Raw genomic sequence first — 24,114 nt, 5'->3', positions numbered from 1 at the left:
ATTCACAATAACGGATTAAAAAAAGGGCAGGTCTAAATACACCTTTTAACTGAACTCATGAAAAATAAATAGAAAATGTTTGTATCATTTTTGTAGGTAGAGTCAATTCAGTTTTCTTTTGCTGCTTATGTTTTTTTTCTTATAAATCATAGTTTGGCTATTGATAATTCTCCTTTCATTCAGCCTAAAGGGGTCTTTATGTATGCCTACAGTTTAGGGAACTATAAATTAAAGGAAATACTAAGTCAGATGAAAAAGGAGCATTATGTGGAAGGAAGGTAAAGTCATAACTTTTAAAAATATTTGTTTAAATTTGAATGACACCATACAGGAGAGCTCACATAATGCTTTTACTACTCTGGTGCTGCATTAAGTTATAAACTGTGTATTGGTCAATGTTTTAAAAAAAAAGAAGAGATGGACCTTTCCTTCAGTACTAGATATTTAGCAACTTCATAGCTGACATAAATATTTAGTGTTTCTCAAAACCCAGCATAATGTCACACATACCCTATATGCACACTATAAAAATATTACAATAAAAATACAGCACACAAACTTAGCTGAAAGGGTACAATTTTTGCCTCATGCACCCCTCCATGGCTATAGCCAAAAAACTTTACACTCATAGTGCTGTACTTTTTCAATCACACACTCTTAACACAATCACTTATGTAAATCACATGGGCTACTTTGTAAACAAAGCATTGTATGCATAAAGTAACATATTCTTCATGGAGTTCAAGGATATGTTCTCAAGATGAGGTAAAAATACTTTTTATGGGTGTACACTTAGACCCCCTTGCATGGAACTATCTAAGCAGTATTTTAGTGCTCATCTCTGGGGCACTGCAGCAAGAGAGGTTAGTAATCACAGAGTGGGAGTGCAAGTCATGAAGCATAAATGCTTCTGGCAAGACAAGGTCTAGGAACTTTTATTAATTCACAGGAAAGCAATTCACTTGAAAATAGTCTAGGAGGTTGCAGAGCTGGATACCATCATAAAATAGTCAGGTAATAAAGTTCACAAAAGGAAGTGAGTTTTTTCCAAAAGGATCTGAAGCAAAAGGAGGAGTTCCAAACATATGAAAGCAGTGTGAAGCTGGAAAGAGGGGCAGAAGACAAAAAGATTAAAGTATGCAGAAGATAGAGGATGACATCAGTACAGAGATCAATGAGAAAAGCATTCCATGAAGATATGAAGATGAGAATAGTACAAGAACTGAACAAATCTTAGAGGCAACAAATTTCAAACAATTACAAGGAAGTACATTTATATGTAACACATGAAACTCATTGCCTGTGCATACTCTTGAAATCAAAAGCTTAATGGGACCCAGAAATGGATAAATTACAGTTATATTACACAGGATTCATTTCATGTGTAGAAGGGAAAAAATATCTTTGTGCTTCCTGGCATAAATTACATACTAAATAATGAAAGGAATTAAAAAGAGATTTACCCAATTTAACATTATGCAATACTTATCCAAAATGGGGCAGCTGTAACTTCTGCTGAAACAAGACTATCATACCATATCATATCATGATATGTCCAAGCATTTTGGAATAATATACAAACCTCACCCTACTCTACCAAGGTACTCAGAAACTCTTCCTGAAAGCAAGCTCTATCTTGATTTTTTTTTTTTTAAGTTAATCCCTTTAAAACAATTGCTGGATAAGGATACTGGATTAGCTGGGCTAATATGGTGACTCAACATGCCAGGTAGCTACGTTTTCATGGATGGGAGGGCAGTGTGAAAGTCCTAAAACCCAAGACACAGATGACTAATCCAGCCTGGCTTAGCAGCAGTGAGGGGATGGATTGTCTTGTGCAACAAAACTGTAGTCTGGAACATGGCAAATGTGAAAACTGTGGCTGTGTTTAAGGCAAAAGTAAATTATCAGTTTGCTGAACAATGTAAGGACAGGATAAAAATTTGAACAGTTCCAACTATTGGCTTTCTTTCATATTAACACAAGCAGGGTTTGGGGTTGGGTGGAGATCAGTGCTGAGGCTGTTCCATCATTACTTAGATCTGCTTTGCCCAGTACTAATGTCCTGTTTAAATTTATATATTCGTTTTTGGAAAAGGTTATCACTAGTAGCAACAGGCAAAATATTTAGTACTGAATAGTCTGCATATTTCTCCTCTAGAACCAAAACCTGTGTATGTGGAAAATAATTTGGAGAAAAGAGGGATCAGCTCCTGTATCTGCTATAGTTCCAGACACATCCTGATTTCAGTCACGCAAAAGAGAAGAATTGCCATAACTATTGAGTGCAGTGGCTCTTCTCTTTCCTTTACCCACTGCCAATAGATACTAACTCCAGACATCAGAAGAGTTATTCCATTTTATGGTAACTATCCTATGGCAGGAGTATTACTCTGTCTGTAAACTGCATTGTTTGAGTTTCATTCTGGAGCAGGAGTTACTGCCCCTTCTGTATGCTATTCCCTTTATCTACAGATATATATTTTCATCAATTCACCTCTTGGGGTAAAATTTCTGTCTGACTGAAATCAAAGACAAAACAGCTAACTTCAAAGTGTTCATGATTTCTGCTGCCTTCTTGTTCCACACATTCATTATGGTTTAGATTTTAAGTATTTCCTTTTATTTGTTTGAACACTCTTTATTTTACCACATTCTTTTCCTGTCCCTCACATGAGAAGGAAATAAAGAAACCACGCTGATTTGCCTTATATTTCCTTTTATCTCATAAACTTTTATCAATGTAGTTCCTTTCTGCATAGGAGAGTCCACATAATTTCAATCTTTTAATACAAAATTCCAGTCTCTGATCAGTGTTCATTGCCCTTTTCCTGCCACAATACCTTTGAGCTAAGTAATGAAGATTGACCACAGTATCCAATATCAAAGCATACCATTAACACAAGAGGCAGGCACAGTAGAGGTTCTCCCTCTCCTTTTCCTCATGGCTTCTAAAAACCGCTTTTCTGTTCACCACTGGGCACTGAACAATTACTGCACAGAGAAGATGGAAAAAACTGAAAAGGTTAGAGTAAAGCAACATGAAAAAACAGCCCCTCCTTGTGATATTTATGTTTCTGCTGCTGGCCCTGGCAGAAGCCCAGACTTGGAATGAACAAAACTCCCAGTGGCTTAGGGACTACATTATTCAGCCCATAGTCAGGAAATGCAAAAGCATGTGACAATGGGAAGAAATAAAGCAAGCTTTCCAATGCTTTTGAGCTTCCAGCTCAATCAGCTTGGATCAGAACTCAGGGACTGTTGAGATTTTGTGTGAATGAGTTCTCTATTGCTAAACAAAAACATGTGTGTGTTGTAGTGAAAGACAGTAAAGTGGTAAACAGTCTGTGGCTTTGCTTCCTTGCTGATATTTCTTTTTTACAGTACTAGCGCTACATATAAAACCCCATTTCATGTAGAAGGCCACTGTGGTCTCTCTTCAAATACAGTGACAAACTGTTTCCCAAAATACAAAGTCAGCTCCTTATTTCTCCTCCTTTCCAGGAGAGCTACTTCATAATTGTGGATCACTAGTCAGTGCCAAGGCTTGGTTCTTCTGAAAGAGTTGGCTAATGTTCCATGTCATTTATTAACCAGTGAGTCAGGTAAAACCTCTGTCCTTTAGAGAAGATTTCCTTTGGGGAAAGAATATCCCAATAACATGGATGTTAGGAAAATAATGTCAAATTCCATAAATGTTTAAAATACAGAATGCCTACAATTGTATTATCACTGACAGAGATTTCCAGGACACCTGTAGACACTGTACAGAGAAGAGATTTCATCTTCCCCTTTTCTCCCTGTATGGAATAATTCTCATGGGACAGATGTTTGTCTTTACAGTCCATGTTTTTCCTAGAAGCCATAGGATCACTAAACATGAGCCCCTATCTGTGCAATATTTTAAACCCCTTCTGTAATTCCCCTCCCTCCTTTGCAAGGTTAGTGACAAAGCAATAAAACCAGAACCTTCAAGCCATAGAACACAGAGCACAGCAGGTGTCTAAGCACTCTCATATTGACCATTTCTATGACCAGAAAGGGTGAGGTTTATGATTACATTTTCCTGAAAAGCATGAGATTTATGGTTTGTGAGAACTCTCTAAAGAGGCCTGACTATTTCAATAAACTAACATGAACTGTTTCAGATACAATGTTTTCTTTTACAGATTATTTTAAATTTAACAAACGCCCTATGAATCTTAACACACAATTTCATTGAGACAAGCAGGTTTTTGCAGCAATTTCATTATGTCTGTCTGAGCACAACTGAGGATCAACAGGTGGGGACTGACATGATCTGTGTGATAAACCACACTTTTCGGAGTCCTTGATCAGGTGGGATCACAAAGTTGCAGTCTAGCCCATAAAGGGGAAAGTATTTAAGAACTGGTTAAAGAGATTGTGTTCATGGTGAACAATAGAGAGGTCTGGCATTCAAAAGTGGCACCTCTTATGTTTTGCTCCTGGAGCAGAATTTGTCGATGAAACTCCTACTAGCTTAATGTTAAAATATCAGCTGAAAAATACAAGAAGTATGCTTGCCATCTCAGCCTCCAACAGAAAACCTTCACTGGATTAGCACAGACTCAGCTGTTGCCCCAACTCCTCTCAGGTGGGTTTAACATGCCTGAACCCCATCAAACCTTGGGCCAGAGAGTGACGGGTGAAAACAAATGACACAAACTCCTTAAATGGCCCTGCCATGTCCGGGTAGCTGGGAGCCTTTTGGAAACAGCTTCCCCAAAACTGCATCCCATTGCTTTTGTTTATCTAGCCTTGCTGACATTTTCTTCAATTAGGAAACAATAGCTCCGTTCCAATGTACTGAGCACAATTACTGAAACTGAGTCACGTGGCACCAGGAGAGTGTGTTTTCAATTATTCACTCTGTCTTTTTTTGCCAGGCCTATGAAGAGGAACAGCCTTCTGCAGGAGTCAGGTTTGTCTGCCTCGCTGTTGTAAGTTCCTCCTTTTAAATTTTTATTTTACCATTAGGGTTTTTTTAATTATAATTTTTTTAATTCTACTCTCTGAGAGTTTCTTACTCTTTATTAGAAAACTTCCAAATCTTTAGCTCTACCTAGTGTGGGGAAACCCTAGACATTTGAAACACTTCAGTGTTATAAGTACTGCGTAGCAATGAATCTGAGTAAGATGACAAGGTCTAGATTAAATTAGGATGCAAGATCTAGATTAAAAGAGGATGCTGCTAGCACTTGGTAATGTAAAACTCATCTTGTTCTTGCTAGTAAAGTCCTGTATTTTCTACTGTCTGGTTAACAGCAGAGCATTCACATTCAATCTGGGAGATACACCAAATTATTTGTATCTTGTAAATGCTTGGTTTAATATCCAACCAAAAATTTGAACCAAATGGCTACAGCTCAGATCATGTATTTTGTTTGCAGAAGACAGACTGAGTTTGGGCTTTTAAGATTTAAGGCTGGAAAAATAAAGCTTGGGGGAAAAAAAAATGAAACATAGAAGGAACATTTGGTTTGCATTACAAACCACAGACAGCTTCCATCAGGCAAGCTGGAGGTATAAGAATGGCAAAAGAAAATGACAAGCAGTGAGTGCACTGGAGAAAAAGATGAATGGTTTGGAGAATTGACTTTGAAGTAATTGTCCATGCCATCAATATCTCAAATTAAATTTGGTGGAAGATAGCAATGAATCACAAAGCTTCTCTGGTACTTGTGATATTGTATGCTGTGTAAAATAACATTTCTGCATAGTTTTATTGGAAAACTTACAGACTATGTTTTTGATACCTTCTATATTTTTGCCACTTCTGCAACCCTGAATCAGCAGCTCTGGAAAGAATGTTGCCTTAGTTAGGACTTGTGATCTAATACTTGTAGCAAGAGCAAGTATTTAACTGGAAGTCTTTGGTTCTGGTGGGTTTATTTCCACATCAGCCCCTGTCTCACTGTGGGATTAGGTAAATCATTCAGGGTTAAACTTGGTCTTTGAGTGGATGGAGCTCTCATGGGGGCGGGGGAGGAGGAAACAGCTGATGGAGCAGGGCAAAGAGTTCTCTCTGCATAAGATAAAATTCCTCAGGAGCATTACAGGGGGATGGGAAAGCAGGATGTACTTAGACCCGTGTTTCCTTCCCTGTTTCAACAGGTGCTTCAATGGTCCCTGCATCCCAGATGTGTAGCAGAGCCAGAGAGGCACCTCTTGGACATTCAGTACTGATGGCAGTTCTCCCTTAAGCCCACTAGCCTCAGGCAGATCAAGAAAGGACTTCATTCTAGCATGCCAGTCTCCAGAGAGCTGTGTTCTGACCATTAAGCTATCAAGTCCTCTGCTTATCCAAATGCTTAATAGCTCTTTTAAAATTCTTCCTCTTTGAGAAAAGTAAGAGTGTGTTTAATGTTTGTACAAAATTGAAATACTTGAATGAAAAGTGTTCTTTCTTTTAGTTTCCCCACACAGGCAGGATTGTTTATGTCTGAATGTGCAGCTTGGGAACATTTGTGATGGTGTTACCAGTCTCTAATAGCAATTGCCAGTATCACAAAAGAAGCACTGATCCCTATAGCAGATTTTCAAGTGAGGCACATTCCACTCACCTCCAGCTCTGTTGCTTCCTACCCAGGTGCTGAGAGCAGAGACTTGCAGAAATTCTCTTCAGCCCAGCCATTCTTTCTTTTTCAACTCCACATTCTGGTCTAATGGGCCAGATTGCATTTTTACATTTAGACATACAGGGAACACAACATCATAGGCTTTAACAAGATTAATTTCCTAATACAGTGGAGATGCTAACAGGGATTTCCGAGTTAAAAAATTTAATTCATGTACATGATGGTAGACTAAGGCTTTAGGCTTACCAAAACACTAAGTGCATTTTTAAAAAGTCAAACAAGATCTCCAAACCTTACATTCGTGTGCTCTGTGTCACAGGAAGAGAGTGTGGCTGTGCTGCTGCAGCTCTCAATCACACCAAACTCTTCATTCATAAGAGAGGCTACTCTGAAAAAAAGAAAGAATGTTCTGTGGATTGAAGGGAAAGGAGAATATGCAAGTCCAGTTTGACCCTGAAAGCTTCCCTCATGCCAAAGTCAGGGAGGCTGGGAGCCCAGTGACTTCCATCCCCCTGCTCCAATCCATTGGGGTCAGACTCCCATGGGAACAGAGGATTCCCAAGACACACAGAGAGGGGCAGAAAGCACACCAGCTTTAGGAACCTTGGCATTTTTTGGCTACTTTCAAAGTTTGCCATGAAACAGTGTCTTGCTAGGAAATCCCTGGATTTCCAATAATCAGGGAATGAGTGTCTGAAGAATTAGGGATTTTGTTTTGGGAAAAGAGACATAAGGGCTCAGCAATAATAGGACTGGTGTGATAGAAAATATGATGGAGAGCTGTAGAATCATTACCTATCCAAAACCACCAGAAAAGAATGCACAAAAAGCCAACCTTCTCCCTGAGATGTCGCTGCTGCACCTGAAAGTTGTTTTATTTTTACAAATTCAAGCAAATTCAGATTCATGCTGAACTGTGGATTTCTCCAGCAATGCCATATAGCTCCTTTAGGCAGATGCTCAGTGGCATAGTGTTTATCATCTGCTTTTGTTTTTCCTGTTTAATTGTACAAGAAAAAAAAAAAAAAAAACAACAAAAATAATCCTGCAGCTTTCTTACCATGCTGACTTGAATTTATTATCCTGGCTTGGTCTGAGTTTGTAGGCCTGTGTTTATTGTCGTGGCTGTAAGGAGCCTTTAGAAAATCTGCATTCTTTCTTTCTGTATCATCAGTGGAACTTCAGGTACAAAGTGCATATATATATACATATATATACTTAATTCTGCATAGAAACAGGGAAAAAAACAAATGCAACAACCCAGTTTAGAGCACAATGGACAAACTTTTTCTCTCAATAGGATACCTGAGAAGTGCTTTTCAAATTACACTGATTTTCAGTTTAGTGTATAACACCTGCAGCATCTTTGATTTTTGCAAGTACTTACATTTCAATTGGTCTTTTCTCTAGAATGGCAACATTAGCATCAGTTAGGTTCTGTGAGGAGAATAGAAAAATTTGTGTAGTAAATGTTATGATAAAACTTAGGTGAGACAGTCAAATTAATTTAGACACCCTCTTGTCAAATTTTTAGTGCTGACACATACCTACCAAAGCATTTCTAGAAAGCTTTTTTTGAGAGAGTTTTAAGCGCTTTGTTATCTTAAAATGCTCATTACATTACTCATTTTACAAAAGCTCCAAGTTTTGCTATATTTTGATTGTATATATTTTTTTCTAATTTACCTTAATTTTATATGTTGAATCATGTGCTGAAATAAACCATTTCTGTAATAGGACACTTTTTGATTGATGTACTGGAGCTGTGCTCCTTTATAGAATTCAATCTCTAATCAGATATTCACAGCTTAAGTGCTTCACTGGATCCCTCTGTTACTCTTGAATGCACAGTCTTAAGTGAGTTCTGGTTTGCAAAGGTGGAAGCTTTATGGCAGCCTGACATTCCTTACTCTCTTAAGGCTAAGATTGACTTCTGCTAAACCACTTACAACTCAGATGTGCCAGGCAGAGAATTTAGAGTTGACAATTTGATTAATCTTCTTTGAATTATAGTGGTTTCATGAATCAAACTTCAGAAGGAGCTTCTTCTTTCCAAATAATATTAGGAGGATAGAGTAATGCTTTTAAAGTATCTTCCTTTTCAATTTGGGATTTCAACATGCAAATTCAGCAGATGCCCAAAGCAAGCAGACAATGGCAGCATCACAAACATTTATTAAAAGCACTCCACTCTGCTTGGGTAGCATGGCAAGAGAATGAAAAGGTGAAGGAGGATCTAGGAGAGCTCTGCACAGAAGCAGAATTAGCAAGTCATGAGATATCACGTGGCTGTTCTCAGACTGAAAGGCTCTGTTGATTCGATTTATTCATTAGGGCTTTCCAGTAGCGTAGGTTATTAAGTGGGAGAAAGTGGGGTATATTACAACTTACTTTTATATTTCCTTTCCTGGAGGATATTTAGCACCACAGAAGCAGAGAAAACTACTGAAAGTATCATGCCACATAAATGGGAGAATGATAGGAAAAAGAGCAGCAGCTCTCTGAAGATGGATCAAAAGAACAACGCTGGGAACAGGAAGTCAAGAAAGTTTCGCTCCATTTCACGATCACTCATACTCTGCAATGCCAAAACCAGCGATGATGGGTCAAGTCCTGATGAGAAATGCTCTGATCCCTTTGAGATCTCTACCAGCTGGGGTCAAGAGGATTTTGACTGCTGCCCCAGAACTCAACTGCCATGCACATCAGAGGTAGAAGACAGCCCACCTGATCCTCCACGTGTGGTCACCAGCACTCTCCAGTCCAAAGCTGCAGCAAATGAGAACTGCAACAACACGAGAAGAAAGTTCCTCACCAAGGTAGGCAACTCGTGCTGTGTATTGTAATGTTTCCTGCTGCAGTAGTTCTTAATTTCTCAGGAACTTAGGGTTCTACTTGGCTTTTTCAGAATCTGTAGTGTTCCTGCTCTGCATAAAAGGCATGAAAATATACTGGCTTCCCTGCTGTGCTGTAGCACTCTGCTGAAATCAGTGCCTCTAGGCCACTATCAGTGTTCAGACAAGTACAGCTGGTGTGTTCTATCTGAAAGAGACTCTTCAGCTCAAAATATAAACCTGTCACTGTAGCAAAGTGCTCTTGTAGTGTGATACCATGATATCTCCCAAGTCATGCAAGCATGAATTATGTTAATACTGTCAGACACAGGAGATTCAGTAGGCAGATGCTCTTTCCCTCTAATTCAGGAAGAAGGTAGTGATGGCTCTAAAACCACCAGAGATGTCACATTTCCTAGAGATGTGAAAAGTCTAAGAGCCTCATATTACAATGTTATTCTCTAATCAGCTATGTGAACCCTAACAATCTGAACAATTTTTCAGTCTGAGCAATATATTTTTGATGGCTTTAGAAAGTTCTTTCAGTAGGATAATTTTTCCACTTTCTCTCTACCTGTTGCTGTCATGTGTAGAAAGGACCTCACTGCAACTATCATCTTGGCATCTCCTTTATTACCTTATTCCTTTTATCTGTGCAGATACATGCTTATCTGAAATAACTGATTCTTTCACCTAAATAGTTTTTCTTGTATATTATATTTTATTTTATATAAAATAAAATATGTATTGGCTAAAATTAGACATCTGTGTCCTAACACACAGTGGCACAAGTGGTACTGAAAATCAGAATCTCCCCTTACCCTTGATAATGACCACAGCATGCCCAGCATCACAAAGACTGCAGCAGGATGAATGCAAGGTGTTTCCACCCTTGGCAAAGTCCCAGCAGGAAGACAAAACCAAACCAACTTGCTATTGCATTTTGACAGAAAACAATACCCAAGTCCCAAAACTCACTCAGTCCCCTGAAAAAACAAGCCAACTCCTCCTTTTTGGAAACAGTCCTTATGCAGCCTGCTGCTGTCTCAGTGAGTGCAGGTGCACTCTGTGCACTCCCCCATCTTTTCTTTTCAAAAGCTGAAGCACTTAGGTGTGTGTCAGCTGCCACAATCCATTTCCTTGCACATCTCCTGAGAGTGCAGGGCTCCAATAACTGCTGTGATCCATACCCACATGCAACTCCTCAGTATCTGATCTCAGACTGGAAGTTTAGATCGTTTGCTTTTATAGCTGGCAAGCAGCTAAAACAGGGATCTGGGGAACACAGTAACTCCCACAATGCCTTTGCACATATAAAATAGAGCTGCTAAGGATATAAATCCACCCTTAGGCAGAAGCATCAGTGTCACTGAAGAACATGTGTCAGATGCTGACATAAATTAATCAGCAGCTCAGTCCCTCACAGCAGCATTTGGGTTGCTTAGTGCTGCTGTAGACTATAAGTACCATAAAATTCCCACTCCAGAGCTCTCATAGCAATCTAAACCTCTTCAAATGCTACTTGCTAATCTTCCATACCTTTCAGAGTCATGGATCAATGAGTGATTCTAAAGTCTTGGCTTGCTAAGTAGGATGAACATGGTAACAGCCATACCAACCCTGTCCTGTGCTGTTGAGGCTTTCTCCCTGGAGTATAAAACCAGTGATCTCTACCTTCCAGGCAGAAGCCTGTCAGAACAATCTTCCTGTACCACATGTCTCACAAAGCTTAAGCCTTCTCTCTTTAAGAAGTCAAACAGGCGTTTTTTTGAAGTGTCACATTTAGATCCTCCATCTAAATGTGACACTTCAGAAATTCATGATGTGTGACTCAGAGCTGAAGAATCCTTGCCTTTGTTCAAGAAAATTGATTCCATTCTTTCTGTGGTGTTCTTGAGGATATTCCACTATTCTTCTGCTTTCCAGCACCTCCAGCCTCAAGCGTGACTCTGAAGGTGTTAATAACTCCCACAGAACTGAACAACTTAATATTGCTGTCACAAGGAAGGAGAGAAGAATGTCTAAAAGTGCTGCATGATTTAATGCTCCCTGTGCATTTCTTCTCCAGAGCAAGGGGGAACCTGTAACACCAAAATGCATTCAAAATGCAAATTCCTTTTTTTCTGTTGAAAACCTTAAGTGCCTCTCTGAGCCATACTCTATTAACTGCATGGGATTCACCATAAGCAATAAATTATTAGCAAATCGGTGTTGCAGGACTAAATAACAAAGGTATTATTTTCCTCCTCTAATGTTCTGTCAGCACTGAGAGCAGATGAACAGTCTTTTAATTAATTTGGCTTCTGTGACCCACTATTCACTTACACTGACTGTTCCTTGCTGTGTCTAGAGGCCCAGGGTTACCCTGGTGTCACTTGTTCAGACACTTTCTGAGATGAGGTGTGCTTGGTCTGGTGTGGTATGGTGGACTGCCAGCTGGTCTTTGTATAAACAAGCAGATCTCCTTTACAGTTTGCTTCTCACAAAATCAGCAATTTCCACATGGCCTGAAAGAAAAGAAACCAAATAAATAGTAAGCAGTATCTGATATTCTGTGCACAGACACAGCAAACACTGTGGAAGATGTCTTTGCCTGCTCAGAATGAAATCACTCAATTTGGAGAACTGGGCAGGAAGAGATGATATCAGCTCCTTCAGAGAACAGCAGGCTGTGCTGAGTGTGAGACCTGCTACAAGAAGCCCTTCTACTACTCCTAGAAGCATTCCATTACATCTTCCCAACACCCCCAAAACCCTAGGAAGCACTGAGAGCTACCACTGGGGCTGGTAGCAGGGTTGAAATAGCATCTAGAATAAACTAGAAAAGGGCTGAATTCAGATGAAATAAATATGGGAACTAAGGTAACCTGACTGCATGGCTCTACTTGGTTCTAGAAACTTCTGCACCCTTTTTTCCTTTAGTCCCTGACTCTCTGCTTGAAGAAGGGAAAAGGCAAAAGGTAATTTTTCTACTTTGGTCAGCAGCAGGATATAATTTTATTAACTTGCCTTGATGCAAACACCAGTTAGCTGGCCCTTTGGTACCAGGACAAGTGCTATGGCAACAGACTGTAATGTCTCAAACAGAAGCCCACGGGCAGGATGGAAAACCAAAGCCAGGATAAGAGACTGCATTTATTTAGATATTTGTGTCCTCCTCAGTTTTCACACTTCTCTCTGTCTGCCCAGCCTTCTTGCTTTTGGTGCACATCACCAGGTCATCCTGGGAAAGGACCTGTTCCATTAATACAGCATATGCTGCAAAATGCAGGCCAGAAAAGGCTCCCAGAAAAACACACCAAAGGGCAGATGATGGGGGAAAGGTCCTTCTGTAACATCAGATGTGCTGAATTGTCCATCTAGGACAAAACTTGGTCTCATGCCCTGCTCCTTGCCTCATCCTGGCTTTCCAGCTTCTGCCATTTTACTGGTTTCAAAGGGAATATGCTGCTGGGAAAATGAATTACATCTACTATAAATATTTTTAAAAGACCAAGGCATTGGTACGTCAGAGCCAGCAGGGTGAGTTTATGCCAGAGAGACTCTGGCTCTTTCTGTCAGAACTGACGCAGAAAAAAATTACTCCTTGAAGAAAATCCCCAAAGACCATATTCCCTCAGAAATCCCAGCCATTTCACAGTCATAGGACTGTGAAAGACCAGAAAAACTAAATATTTTAATACATTATTGTACTGCTGTTAGATATATTTTTCCTTTTATTTTTCCTTTTTTTTTAAAAACCAGCAGTCAATTAGCTCATTGTCATGCACTTGGTTAACTGAGTCCAAGACCTTACTTGAACTAGCCTTGTATAACATTTCAATTCAGACAATCTAACTACTGTGTCTTACTTTAAGAGTGCACAAAAGTTTTTCAGTTTTCCACAGATGCCATGGTTACCCTTATTTCTAAACAACATCTGGAATTAGATGTTTTGAGATGGGACTCTGGGTTAGAAATGTCTAATGAAAGCATGAAGGAAAAAGGAATCTTTTAAATGGCAGATAAAAAGCATCCTCAGAAGCTTTGCATTTTGGATGACAAAAAATGGGAACAGGAAGAGAGAGTTGGCCTGGATGTAAAAATAACTTTTCCAGAACAAAACACAAGAATCTATTTTCACCTGTGGAAAATTCAAGAAGGCTCTTAAACTCCTTTAATTTTTATCTTTCAGCCAAGCAGATTTAGTTTAAATACAAATTTTGCTTTGAGTGGAACTTACAACGTAGATAAAAGTTTCCTAAGTGTCCTGAAGTTCTGGAAGACAAAGCAGAGAGTTTATTCACTGGCAGAAATACATGTTTAAATATATGTTCTAATAATGAAGAGACAAGGTTGACCTAGGATCCACCTGCCCCCATTTCAAACCTGACAACCTTCTTTTAGCAAATTTTCAGTATTTCAGTATTCACTGTATTCAGACCTACAAATCACCTTTCAAAAGAAACAGAACACTTTAAAAAGGAAAAGCATGTAAAAATAAATACTGTCTTTACTCTTGGAACCATCAGCAGTATTTCTATGCATAAAATAATCAGAGACAGGAAAAATAATATTAAAGAACTAAACCCAAAGCAAATTGACTGCGGGCACAAGAATTGGTCAAACATTTATTTTTCTGAAGAACAGCTTTTGTTAATTTTCTGTCATGTTGCAATAACTTGGATATGAATATAATGTTCTATATCCAGTACCCAAAAAATACAGATGTTGACAACATAGCAATATTTGCCACATGTCCATAGACCAATAAAAACTTAATTTTTAAAGTAATTCACCTAAATGAATTGCAGCAATGATTGAGACATGGAGCTAATTTGAAATGTAGCCCAACTGGGTAATATGACTACAAATATAAACAAAAATTGTTCCTGGGATTTTTCTGCTGTGTACAAGGGATTTAACCTCTACTTTCCTAGTGACTAAGTGCATGCAACTTACAGTTCTTGGAAAAATCTTCATATCAGTTTTGATTTGGTGATGTTTCACATGGATGTTCTAATACAACCCAGAATTTCCAGCCTGGCATGTGTCCCATTTTTTGCTACTCAAGATCTCAAATTTTAAGGCATCAGAATGTTAATCTTTATTTTGTTACTGTGCCGAAGACCTTGAAGAACTGCCATAAGATTAAAAAAAAAAAAAAGAACATAATGTAATCCTGATTTCAAGTAAGTATTTCCCAAGATATTTATCTTGGGTGAAAAGTAAATATAAAAGCTCCAAAACTAATATTAGAGTTCAAGTCAACTGGTTTAAGATAGAACTCTGTCCATGCTTATATCCTTACCAACATATTACTCACCAGAAAAATTCTTCATGAACAAAAAAGGCTTCGTAAAATTCAGACACTCCTCATCAAAGGCAGACAATCTGGAATGTAAGCAAACCCACAGAGTTAACGAGTCAGTCAATACAAGTATAGCTCTTATCCATTACCTACTGAATTCAGCCTAGGGCCCCAAGTTAAATATTTCATTAATTCACAGCTTTAGATTTACTCTGGCAGGTTTCAGAATGGGAGCCAGGCTTCGGCAGTCAGCCTGAAAGATAATGACCTTTATTGACATTGCTGTAATTTGCATTTTGTGTTTGCTGTCAGCCAGGAATGATGCAAAGCCTATTGATTTTTGGTGAAGCAGCGCAATGATTCTCATCCTCAGGGCTGGATGAACTCTGCCTAGGGCAGAAATGAAGCCCTACTGATGGTGAAGGTGGCTACACAGCTTTCCTTGGGCTCTCAGAGGACTACAGATGACTGGAAATAGTTGATGCCACCTTGACCAGGGGCCCTGGGAGCAACACAGACAGTTGACCACTGTTATGTTTTGTGGCCTGTCCTAACATATGAAATTTGCCTCCCCTTCAGAAATCTATACCTCAGTCATACAAATGTCTTGGGAACAAGCCTGGATCCAGGATACACTGAGAGCCCTCTTCACTTTGTGGAGTATGGAGAGGCTGGCGAGGGCAGAGGAGGTGGGTTCAGTTGGGAGCAGAATAAGTGAGAAATGAATTATTCTCTTGAGTCAGGAGAAATACTAAGCAAATGGAAAAGAAATTGTGTGCTAACTTTCCAGCTTTCCTCTTATCTTTTAAATTTTTAGGTGTTCGCATTTGTGCCACAGGAGTGTATTTCCTAGTCAAATGTGTTGTGCTTAGCTGCTCCATTCTTTGCTTTCCATGTAAGTCTCAAAGCACTACTTCTCCTTCTGAATGGCCCTGTGTTAATGATTCATAACTGCATTAAAGATATGCTTACAATTAGTCCTCCAGATGCAATGCAGACTACAGCAATTTCAACCAGTCTGGAGTGGACAAAAAAATTTTCCACTGCTACAGACCTCTCTGGTCCCCTGCCCCCACTTAACAAGTCAGCAGCAGGGGTGGAGCTTCTAGTGTTTTGTATACACTTATTTTACTTATTTTCCGTTCAGACCTCCTCTGTTTTCCAGAGCATTTAATTTTCTGGCATGTGTTTATTTTCCTCCCTGTCTATTCTTACAATACTTAGCATAGGCAAAGTTTACCCAGTTACTATGAAAAGTCTGTTATTTGTTCTCTTCCCCTCATGCAAAGGGACATTATATTGTAATTCTTCTCTCTTGTAGCCAGAAGCCACTGAAGTCCTAAGGAAAATAACTTCTGACTCAATAAAACACTGACTCTATAACACCATTGTTTTTTCTCAAATGGACAGTGTTAAAGGCTCCTGTTCTCCTGGGAGGCAACCTGGTTCTAAGCCTTTCTTAAAAAGGTTCAGACTAAGTGTAAGTAACTTTTACCAGCTTTAGTACATTTTTGCTCATGCAAACTTTCATCTTCTGGATCAGGACAGCTGCATCTGCAGGCTGTGTTCCACATCAGGGAACAGCAGCTCAGGAATCAAGCTCTCCAGGAGTCCGAGATGTGCATCTTTCTGGAAAGGGTTAACAGGCAGCCACGTGCCTGCTGAAGGCCCAGCAAACAGGTACAGTACATGAGGAGTTAGCAAGTTATTACAGAGACATTTGTTTGCACAGAGTTTGCACACCAGCTTTTTGTGACAGGCTATGCCTTGAAGTTCAGTTCCAGAGAAAAGAAATGACGTCTGGGAATCATTCCTTACCTTGCTTCCAGTTGGAGACACAGGTCAAGATTGTAGAAAAATAAAACTGCGACCACTCAGGGATCTATGCTGCTCAATTACACCAAGAAATAAAACCTGGAAGAAGAGAGAGTGTACAGGTTCTCAAATGGTGATCCCTTGTTAAAGGGCAGTGTTGGCTGGCATCAGTCCCACAAGGCCATGGAAAGCAATGTGAGCCAAGGTTCCTGACAGGAAGTAAATGTAGTCCTTGGTCAATTTTTCAGTGCAAGATAGTGAGAAGGGAGGAATATCTTGCCTGAATGCCAGCTGTGTGATCATCAGGCAGCCAGTGATCACCAGGACTAGGTAGAAGAGAGCAGCAACAGGGAAAAATCCTAGCAGGGAATGGGGTGTATCACACACTCAGGCACCTCATGGCAGCTGAGGTCAAGGCAAAGGGAGAATTGCAGTTGACTCCTCAGATAGCAAGACAGGTAGCACACCGAACTGGGACATATTATTCTGTGGGAAATAATATAGAAATGTTTCTTTTCTTCCTTTAAGGGATGATTGCCTGAGCCCAAGGGATGAACTGTTAGCACTAAATGAACAATCACTGAAAGACCTGTCCAGAAAGGAGGCTGAATCTCTCATTCCCCCAACAACACGGCTGGTGAACATCATGATGGCTCACAAAGTAAGCACGAGCAACTGTGGGGTGATTGGACATTTGCTTTAGAGAGGAGGGAATTTGTTCATCGGACATTTGAAGATGGTTTTGCCTTTCCTGACAAAACCCAAAACCTCTTGTGGTCAGACTCTGGTGACTTTCAACACAGCTTTTTCCCAGATAAACAGAGGCTGTGAGGAGGCCAAGGCCCTGGGAAGCTCTAGAAGGGCTGTTCAAGCCCTTCATTTAGAAACACACAGCTTGCCAATGTTCATTTTCCATTTAGAAGATGAAGAAAGGGGGAAATGGATTTAAGGGAAGATCTATGAATCCCAGACAAGCCAGAGAGCAGGCCCTGTAAAAACGTAGTTCTGTGAATCTAGGATCTACAGTTAATAGCAAAGACTTTTCAAGCTAGCCAGCTTGGCAAGAGAAACACTACAAAATAATTTTCAAAATTAATCTTTAAGGATCTGCTCCGTATTTCTTATTCTGAAGAGTTCCCTAGGGGATGGGACTGAAAAGCCCTAGTAGGATTTTGCTACTTGGCAATACCCCCACCTGCTGTCCAAGAAGAAAATTAGCATTCCGTAGGTCTTGTATCTCCAAACAGAACTCCTCAATGTGCTCTGACACTGCTCCTGTCTCAGCTCCTGCAGAGTAACACTGAGCAAAAATTTGGCATTTTATTTTATTTATATCCGTTTCCATATGGTGTCTGTATTTAGTAATGTTCTTCCTTTAACTGGGATTCCCTCAGGATCAAAATAATTGTCTCACGGAAACATGATCAGAATCAGGACTTGCAGGAACCACCGAGAAATTATTCCTAATATCAACTGTTATTCAGATGTGATCATGTAATTATTTTCCAACAGTTCTAAAAACCTGCATTTAGAAAGCCGAATGTTTACTCTACAAATTTTTAAATGCTAGAATTAGGGGCCATATTTTCACAAGCAACAGGAGATTCCCACTGGAAGGTACTGATTTTTTTGAAAGCTTTTAAACTTAGTTCTCAGAGGTTTTTAAATGCTCAGATTGTATTTTCACTAAAAAACATTCCTCTGAATCAGAAGTTAGACACCTATCCACCATTGCATAGGTGGGATTAAGAATTTTCCTCTTGAATGCAACACCTCCCTAAGGTGCTTGAGTACCTGAAAAGTATGAGCTACCTCCAGAAATTAGACAAGCATGGCTATTTCTTACCCATCCATCAAGCTATTGATCTGTCTGGACCAACTGGGGGTGTCCAATTAATTTTCTGTTCACTTTGTCTAAGGACCTGAATCAATTTCTATCTTATTACTTTGTTATAATCATTTTTATAGCAAACTTTTGAGCTTGATTCTCCTTTATCCTCCTATTTATTTTAAATAATTAATTTTGCTCCATTTTTTTTTTATTTAGGCTGAAATCTGTGCAAGCCAAATTAGAAGAAATTTATTTTTTAAGAATAGATCACTTTGGAAATTTTTTGCATAGCAATGGGTTTTGTTTGTTGGGTTTTTGTTCTTTTGTTTTAGGAAACACCAACACGTAAGGAAAGGCCTTTGGAAATACAGAATGGTTTTCTGCACGGTAAGGCTGCATGCCAGCGGACTCGCAGTAACTCCACCAGTAAGTTACAGAGCAATAATCTGTTTTCTTGTGATACTCAGAGGATGCAGATCACAGGCCCCCATTGTGTGATGGCACTACGGCGCTAAAAGAAATGTTGAATGTTGTCCAAATTTATTCTGGGATCCTTAGTAAGAATTGCTGATGCATAAAATCATCAGCTGCTGTATGCACAACATCCTGCAGCCAGGTTTGGTGCATAAGGTTTGCATTTTATGGTTTGGGGCTCTTCTTTATGGTGTATTCTAAACAGGCCAGCACTTTTTTGGTAGGGAATGCATGCTTTTTACTATATTTAACATTAATTTCTGTCGCCAAAGTGACAACTGAAAACATCAATTACTTCACAAAGATATTTACAAAGGGAAACACATTTCTGAGTAACATTTGCCTGTGCAAGGTGCCCAAGCGTTGTGAGTAACGCGGCTCTCTCCCGCCCCGGCAGGTGCCAGCCCGCTCTGGGCCGGGGCTCTGGAGGGCCCGGCGCCCCGCCGCGCTGCGCCCCTCAGGGACCGCCAGCCCCCCGCCCTCCACCCCGGCCGAAAGTCGCTGTCACAGCAGCTGGACTGCCCTGCAGGGAGAGCCCCGGTGAGTGCCACGGAGCCACCTGGGCGCTGTGCCCAGCAGGGCTCTCTGCATGACCATGCCAGATCCCCTCTGCCCTGCAGGCCCTGCCAGGGCCATGGTCACTCTGCCTCCTCTGCTTTCTGCCCCCAACATCTCCTCTGTGGAGAGTGGGAAAGGCTCCGTGCCAGCAAACCCCCATTTCTCCAGGTTCTCCCTCCCACTGCCCAGCAGGTTCTATGGTGTGGCTAAATTCCCAAGGGTGGTTTACACCACCCCGCTCTGAGCCCCAGTGCCACCAGTCTCCCCAGGCACCTGCACTGGCCCAGCCATGGCCACAAGCGGGTATGGACTCACCATGGTCCCCACTGAAAGGGACAGATTTAAACACCTATTAATGGAGGCTGGAGACTGGCTCCTGTGCTCTCCAGATGGATGCCAAGTGACCATCAGAGGCTGGGACAGGTTTGGGGTATTTATGGCCAAAGGTCCCCAGGCTCAGACCTGGAGGAGGAGATGGAGGCAAAGATGCTCACGCTCAGCTCCCACCTCCCTCCCTGCTCCTCCCTGCCTTCTCCTGGCCCATCACACACCCTGAGGGACCCAAGGCTTTAACAGGAATAAGGAGGCTGCAAACAGAGCACAAACCCCAACCAAACCACACCAGAGTGCACAGACAGGTCCTCAGGGATTCACTGGGTTTCCTTCTCCTCAAAGCTCCTGTGTGGCACGCCCTGCCCGTTTGAAGAGGCTCTTTGGCAGCATCCTGGCTTTGGGTATTGCTACCCACCACAAACAGAAATAAAGAATACACCTTCTTACACAGAAGCAAAAGAAATTTGAAAATTTCCTGTTTCAGATTCAGAAGACCCATACCAGAATAAACAGTCACCCTGGTCTGACAGAGGGATACGTTTTGGAGAGTATGTTTTTGGTGTTGCATACCTGTTGAGCTCTTAATCCTGTTCTCAGTCCCATGTTGAGTAGATAATCTGGTTTTCATGTCAAAACTGAGACTCACATATTCAGAAGCCATAATTTTGGCTGATATTTCACTCTTCAACACCTGCTAGTTTCACTTTGCTGCATAAAGAAAAAAAAAAGTGTTGAACTCTCTCAGATGTGTAATGAGTGCAATTAACTCTGACCTCGCTGAACTTCATGCATAGTTAGCTTTGGGTAATGACTTCTGTCAGTGCTTAAATTATCTTGTAATACCAAATTCCATGTTGAAATAGGAGGTTTTCATTAAAAGTTTATTAAAATGGGGCAAATCTCAGAGGCTGAATTTAGGAAATCCAGCACAAATTCATATTTTGGGAAAAATGCTGAAAACAGGTTTGGTATGTGCCAAGATAAAGGTTTTAGTCATAAGATGAAAGAAATATTTTGAATGTCTTGATTCTAGTTCTTGAAAGCAAAAATGATAATACTAGTTTATGTCCCCTAATGACCACAAATGGGGTTTTGGCATGGGGACTCAAGGCAGAGCACAAATATATCTTTCTACACCATTTCATCACTTCAAGGACCAACATCTTAATTTTTGTCAGATTTAATCCCTACAGGATAAATTCAGTGAGCAGCAATTATCTCAATAACAAATGGCTTATGAAAATGAGAAAGTATTTTTTTTAAAAAAGAATTTTTAGTACCATCAGTTATAAGGAAGAAAATTTCAAATAAACAAGCTGCTGCAATGTATGTTTAAGAATTTCTGCTTATGCATAAAAGAAAATTGTGGGTTTTGTTGTTTTTTTTAATGTTCACAGGCAATTTCAAGGCCATCTAGATCCCTAAGTACAGCACAACTTGTGCACACATCCTGTGGCTCACAGGCTTCAGTGATTTCAAACATTGTATTGATGAAAGGACAAGGGAAGGTAAGACTGGCTCTCTTGGTTTACTGTGAGTTTTACTTCATCTCACAAATGTGATCTGCAAAGTGCAGACAAGTGACTGCACTTGCTACTTTTGGGCTGCTAATTCATATCCAAGAAAAATATTAAAAATAATTTAGACACCTTCCTATGTGCATATAATAGTGAATTAATTGATTGGAGCAAACAAAAAGCAAAACATGAGTGGATTCTGCAGAAATTCCCATTTACTCTTACTACAGGAATGTGATTGACTATTTTTCATGGATTATACTACTCCACTGACAATACTGCCCATGTAGCTAATGTAGAAGAAACTGCAAATGAACTGTTATGAGAACTGAACCTGGGTTCTCACACACTTTTTCTTCCATAAATTAGGGTTTGGGCTTCAGTATTGTTGGTGGTAAAGACAGCATTTATGGACCAATAGGCATCTATGTCAAAACCATCTTTCCTGGTGGAGCTGCTGCTGCTGATGGAAGGCTACAAGAAGGTGGGAAATGCCTCTTCTCTCCCTTTTCCCACTTCCCAAAAATGACACTGAATGACAGATTGAAGCTGAAATGAGCCCTAAGTGCCTTTTACACCTGCATCTATTTTTGCAAGAGTCCTTTGGAGTGCATGTATGTTATCATGTAACTTATTGCACAATACAGTAATAGTAATATAATTTTTTCTCTTTTAAAACAGGTGATGAAATCCTGGAACTGAATGGAGAATCCATGCATGGGTTAACACATTATGACGCTTTGCAGAAATTTAAGGTTATGTACTCTCCCCTCCAGAACAATCTCTGGTTTTAGACACAATGTGCATGTGAGCTCAACCCATTCACTCACTGTCTGTTCTTTCTAGCAGGCCAAAAAAGGTCTTCTGACACTTACAGTCAGGACAAGCTTCAGCACACCTCATTCTGCTTCCAGCTGTCAGTCACCCCTCTTGTGTCAGTCACTGAGCTCCAGCACATGCATAACCAAGGAAAACAGCTCTTTCAGTTCAGAAAATGCAGCATTCTCCTTAAATCCTACAAAGCCCAATGACAGGGTCATAATGGAAGTTACCCTAAACAAAGGTGAGTGTTGCCATTAATTGAGCACTGCCAACAAAGCACTGACTGACAAGCCACTGTTCATTTGCTCTCTGAATGTCTTTCCTCACAAACCTGATTATTTTCCTGAACTAAGGTTTTTTAATAGACTAAATTAGATCTCTGTACCTGTCAGTGCTAACAAGGATCTATCAACAGCAGGATTTTGAACACCATCTGTCCTCAAGAGCCAATCACTGAGGATTTTTTGCTCTCAAGCATTAGAGTCACATTCATATCCTTCACTTGAAAGAGTAAAGCTCTTGCCAACAAATGCCTCTTATTAAGCAGACTGTGCAGCTCTTACCCATAATTATGCAAGCAGTTAATTTCACTCTTGAAAAGGCTTAAAACCAAATAAAATAAGTATCTACATCTTCTTGTAGTTCTTTCACCTCCTCTCCAACTGTCATCATCTTCTATTTATAAACAACCACTGACACAATGAAATAATCTTTTAAATATGGGAACATCAGAGCAACAAACAAAGCAAAGCCTCTATGGGGTATCAGGGACTTACCAAATACACAGGATGGGATCTGACATCAGTGACTGTCCAGAGCAAAGAGAGTAAACTCACAAAAATTTTTAGCTGTATTAAACAGAGGGAGGACTGAAATGATATGGCTAATAGCAGCCATATATCCTTAATTTTAGCTTGTTTTTCCTCTTAATTTTAGCTCCTGATTTTTTTTTCTATTCTGTCTCCTTGTAAAGTCATTTGAATTCTTCTATAACGACAGTTATTTTGCAAAATAAACCTGCATTCCATTGTGTCTGTTACACTTTAATCATGAGGGGAACAAAAGCCCCCATAACAACCCCATAATAAAACAATAGAAAGATATAGAAAAATGCAATGGAAGCAGCAACAAATACTGAATGTGCAACACTCATGAAAACAAGACTTTTGTTCTGGTTTGTGCAGAAAAAAGAATTTGATTAATTTTTAAGAAGGCTCTTCAATGGTTTGCTATGACTGTTTCTTATGGAGTTTTTTTATTATTATTGATTCTTTCAGAGCCAGGAGTTGGCCTTGGAATTGGGTTATGTAGCATCCCTTACTTCCAGTGTATTTCAGGGATCTTTATTCACACCCTCTCGCCAGGCTCAGTGGCACATATGGATGGGAGACTCAGGTAGGATGGGAAAGGCTGGCTGTCTTATGCCACAAGTTCCTCATTGATCTGTTTTATGGGTTTATTTTTGACCTATTTGGGCAGGAAGAAATATTGATTTCTGGGAATTTGGGGTTTAAGGCACATGTGCTATTCTCAGGGTTGAAGCATGTCTTCAGGATATGTGGGATTTCAAGAAATACAGAACCCAGTGAAATCTCTGCCTCTTGTCCAAGCTAGGCTAACTTGGAAGGTATAAGACAAGCTTGTAGCATTTCTACTGGAAGAGATCTCCAAATGAGAAACTATTTGGAAAAACCTAAACATATGGCATAACTTGGCTTGTTTGAACACTAGATTTTTTTCCTGAAAATCCTCCTCAAATTCTATCACTTCTTGCCCAAAAGAAAAACAGATTTGCTGGAATGAGCTTTAGTGAGAGTGTAGAAATTCACTTTCAGAGATTTTTGACCAACTAGTAGTGTTTAACATATTGAAAATTCAACAGACCACAGCAGTTTCATGAAGTATTTTTGATTTAAGTTTAGGTGTTCTGTAATCCTCCTCTCTAATACTTTAGCTGAAAAAACTGTAGTTTAAAATTATTTCTATATTTGCATGATACAAATTAGTGCCTTCAGTCAGGCTCTTACCATGTGTGAGAACT

The 24,114-nt window shown here is 39.9% G+C and overlaps 1 protein-coding gene and 1 long non-coding RNA gene across 7 annotated transcripts in view; one reads left to right on the top strand and one right to left on the bottom strand.

Annotated features, from left to right (window-relative positions):
- Positions 1–17,678, bottom strand: part of LOC135280920 (uncharacterized) — a 38,672-nt gene extending 20,994 nt beyond the window's left edge. Inside the window, exons 1-10 of the long non-coding RNA XR_010347728.1 lie at positions 16,542–17,678; positions 14,739–14,806; positions 14,375–14,552; positions 13,656–13,690; positions 11,759–11,940; positions 7,987–8,036; positions 7,660–7,823; positions 6,892–6,987; positions 6,585–6,683; positions 2,895–2,994 (exon numbers count right to left, since the gene is read on the bottom strand). This is a non-coding gene — a long non-coding RNA (uncharacterized LOC135280920). The remainder of the gene's footprint in view (positions 1–2,894; positions 2,995–6,584; positions 6,684–6,891; positions 6,988–7,659; positions 7,824–7,986; positions 8,037–11,758; positions 11,941–13,655; positions 13,691–14,374; positions 14,553–14,738; positions 14,807–16,541) is intronic.
- IL16 (interleukin 16) overlaps positions 6,139–24,114 on the top strand; it is a 28,203-nt gene continuing 10,227 nt past the window's right edge. For 2 of the 6 annotated variants that reach the window (XM_064389304.1, XM_064389303.1), the window contains exons 1-11: positions 6,139–6,369; positions 9,013–9,418; positions 16,267–16,403; positions 17,067–17,199; positions 18,702–18,795; positions 19,241–19,383; positions 21,132–21,242; positions 21,621–21,735; positions 21,933–22,006; positions 22,101–22,314; positions 23,351–23,468. In XM_064389304.1, coding sequence (XP_064245374.1) covers positions 9,056–9,418; positions 16,267–16,403; positions 17,067–17,199; positions 18,702–18,795; positions 19,241–19,383; positions 21,132–21,242; positions 21,621–21,735; positions 21,933–22,006; positions 22,101–22,314; positions 23,351–23,468 — 1,502 coding nt within the window. In that variant the 5' untranslated portion in view covers positions 6,139–6,369; positions 9,013–9,055. Of the gene's footprint in view, positions 6,370–8,969; positions 9,419–16,266; positions 16,404–17,066; positions 17,200–18,701; positions 18,796–19,240; positions 19,384–19,658; positions 19,705–21,131; positions 21,243–21,620; positions 21,736–21,932; positions 22,007–22,100; positions 22,315–23,350; positions 23,469–24,114 lie in introns of those variants that run through there. The other 4 variants (XM_064389305.1, XM_064389307.1, XM_064389306.1 and 1 more) reach the window with 4 other exon arrangements.

The sequence above is a fragment of the Passer domesticus genome, chromosome 14 (genome assembly GCF_036417665.1).
Source record: "Passer domesticus isolate bPasDom1 chromosome 14, bPasDom1.hap1, whole genome shotgun sequence".
NCBI lineage: Eukaryota > Metazoa > Chordata > Aves > Passeriformes > Passeridae > Passer > Passer domesticus.
This window is presented reverse-complemented; position numbering and strand designations above follow the sequence as displayed.